The sequence below is a fragment of the Asparagus officinalis genome, chromosome 5 (genome assembly GCF_001876935.1).
Source record: "Asparagus officinalis chromosome 5, Aspof.V1, whole genome shotgun sequence".
Lineage (NCBI taxonomy): Eukaryota > Viridiplantae > Streptophyta > Magnoliopsida > Asparagales > Asparagaceae > Asparagus > Asparagus officinalis.
Window position 1 is genome coordinate 90,353,538 of NC_033798.1, and position 3,303 is coordinate 90,356,840.

Below are 3,303 nucleotides of genomic sequence, written 5' to 3' on the forward strand. Positions count from 1 at the left end.
GCAAGAGCTTTACCAGTATGCTGAGCGACATGAGACTCCCCACTCGGACCAGCGTGAGCCGAATCACCAAGCAAGAGCTTTACCAGTATGCTGAGCGACATGAGACTCCCCACTCGGACCAGCGTGAGCCGAATCACCAACAGTGCCACACTTTTTCATCAGAAAATCAAGTTGTTTGGTGATATTTTTGAGTTTGCACTGTAAACCATCTGTTTCTGCGTGAGCGGTCAGGTTTGCTTCACTGATTTTGTTCCGTGCAGCATGGGCAGTCTTGAGATGTGGGTATAACACAAAGCACCTGTCCTTGGAATGTCCACTTCGGTTACAGTGATCACAGAAGAAACGAGATACTTTTTTATCCTTCCCTTTACTCAATTTGTGGTTATCTGTGACCTTAGAAGAAGAAAGGTGAGCAAAATTTTCTAAAGTTTGAGAAGAATTTGTTACCTTGTTTCCCATGACTCTCTTGCGAGTCTCTTCACTTTGGATGATAGCACACACTGTATTGAGAGATGGTAGATCAGCTCGCATCAGAATGTCTCTTCTGACTTCTTCAAAGTCTGCTGTGAGACCAGCCAACAGGTAAAAAATTTGATCTTGCTCTTCTCGCTTGATGTACTCCTTTACTGTGGCAGCTATGGGTCGGTATTGACGAAGCTCTTCCCACTTCTGCTTGAATGCCCCAAAGTGTTCCAAGAAGGATTGACCTTGATCTTGTTTAAGGGATGAGATGCTTTGCTGCAACTCAAAAACTCTAGAAGAATTGTTAGAGTTTCCATACATCTCAAAAATAGAGTCTCACAATTCTTTAGCAGTGTTTGCATAAGCAAAAATACCATAGGTTTTGGGTTCCATGGAGTTTAGGATCCATGACATAACCCGCAAATCATTGACTGCCCATTCAACATCCTTCCCTTCTGTTTCTAAAGTCTCATCTACAGACTTAACTCTGCCAAGAATGTGCTCAAGTTTTGATTCGCCTCCAAGCGCCAATTTAACAATTCGAGCCCATTGCAAATAGTTGTCACCATTCAATAAAAAATTGGTAAGAGATTTGGTAGAATTTTTTTGGTTTTCGGCAGCCATAGATTCAGATGGTAAAAAAACACAAACTAAGGGTGAAAAAAGAAGAAAAAAAGGGAGAAAAAAAATCTGACAACACAGATCTGAATAACGGATTAGGTAATGGAGGGAGGTGAACACTTTGTTAAGCAGCGGAATACCAGAGAAATAGGAATGAACGAGGTATCTAGATCACCTTCGGTATGACCATCAGCAATCAGTACCTCCAAACAATTCCTGCTCTGATACCATGTAGAAAAACATAATACAGAGCAAAAGAACACCAGACTCCCAAGAACTCCCTTCCCTCCCAAGTTTCATTGATTGAAAATTTTATTGTTACATCTTGTTTTGTGCAATAACTGTCTTGGTTTAAATAATAGAAGAAATGCTAGAAGCAAGTAGCACTAAGAAGGAAATAACAAAGATGTCAATCTCCTAAAGAAAGAAAACAATAACAGCAAAATATTTCCAGCCAATATTCCTATAACAGTAAATATCTTCCGGCCAATATTCCTAAAATTGCTTGTGACAGCTGTGCAACACCCACCAAGAAAGATAATTTGCACGAGTAAAGAGTGGTTGTCAATAAATCATTTTATGAAAATATACCATTCTGTTTTCCAGAGAGATGTCTACTAGGGTTAAGTTATAATTATGTCTCTCTGACGATTGATTCTTCAATATATTAACTACTAGTATCTCTAAGAGGACCTTGTTCCTCTATTGAACCTGGTATTACTGTTTCTGGCCATGGCAGCTTGAAACAGTTTCAATGAAAGGAAGATAATGAAGAGTACTAAGAGAATTGAGAGAATTGAACAAGAGAGTAAGAGCAGGATTCATATTCATTCATAACTATTGGTTATTACATCCTCTCCTTTTATACAATTCAGCTACAACTCAGTTCAAGACTTGGTGCACGTGCACAGCACAAACAGAAATAACAGAATGAAACATAATTAACTGTTGTAAATGAATACTCAACTTTTATTACAAGATACGTTCCTGCAGTAAAGTCTTTGCAGATTAGCCCCTCCCTCTGACATTTCTCTTGTGTATCAGTCCTTGTTTTTGTGTATCTGTTCCCAGCTTCACCTGTTTCCAGCCTAGGTCTTCACCTGTTGTCTTCGCCTGTTTTCAGCCTGGGTATCAACTTCAATTCTTGCTCCAGCTCCTGAAAAATTCTCTCCCCTTAATTTGGACTTTGTCTCAAGGTCAAAGGCAGGAAAACGTTTAACTAAATCCCAGTAAGATTCCTAAGTAGAATCCAGTGAAGTGCGATGTTTCCACTTAATGAGAACCTGAGATATCATATGGTTCCCTTTCACAATAGATCTTCTGTCTAAGATCCCTTCCGGCTCATCAATTACCTCTGTAACATAGGTAGGAAAATCAACCTGAAGAGCTACATCAATGCCCATTCTCTTCTTTAACTGAGAAACATGGAAGACATGATGGATTTTAGTTTGTGCAGGAAGAGCAAGTTTGTAAGCAACCTCTCCTATCTTCTCTAAAACCTGATAGGGTCCATAGTATTTGGGAGATAGTTTATGAGGTTTGCAAGAGGAAACACTGATTTGTCTATAAGGTTGGAGCTTGAGAAATACCCAATCACCCACAGCAAAGCTCCTATAGCTCCTGTGTGCATCAGCAAACTTTTTCATTTGTTCAGCTTCACTCTTCAAACTATCTTTCAAGAGTTGTAGAGTTATGTCTCTAGAGAAAATAACTTCATCAACTACTTCAACTTTACAGCTTTAAGGTACATATGAAATTAAGGAGGGAGGATGTCTACCATATATCACTTCAAAAGGAGTAGTGTGTGTGGAGCTTTTCCAAGTAGTGTTATACCAGAATTCAGCAAGAGCTAGCCATTTACTCCATTCTCTGGGTTTGTGGCAACAAAAACACCTCAAATAGCTCTCTAAATTCTTGTTAGTGATTTCAGTTTGCCCATTAGTTTGAGGGTGATAGGCTGAATTAAATTTTAGTTGACTTCCTTGCAATTTAAACAACTCCTAAAAAGGCTAGTAAACGGTGGATCTCTATTACTCACAATTGATTTGGGCATACCATATAACCTGAATATTTCTTCAAAAAACACTTGAGCTACTAACTCAGCTGTGTATGGATAGGAAAGTGCAAAAAAAAAAATAAGCATATTTTGATAACATGTCAACAACAATAAAAATGGCAAACTTGTTCCCACTTTTAGACAGATGTGTAATGAAATCCATG

At 38.8% G+C, this 3,303-nt stretch overlaps 1 protein-coding gene across 1 annotated transcript; it reads right to left on the bottom strand.

The window, feature by feature from the left end:
- On the bottom strand, window positions 799-2,729 carry LOC109842153. Its single transcript, XM_020411060.1, has 4 exons — window positions 2,436-2,729; window positions 2,184-2,321; window positions 1,259-1,304; window positions 799-1,112 (listed from the first exon to the last, which is right to left on the bottom strand). Exons 1-4 carry the CDS (start codon window positions 2,727-2,729, stop codon window positions 799-801), a joined length of 792 nt encoding a protein of 263 aa, XP_020266649.1.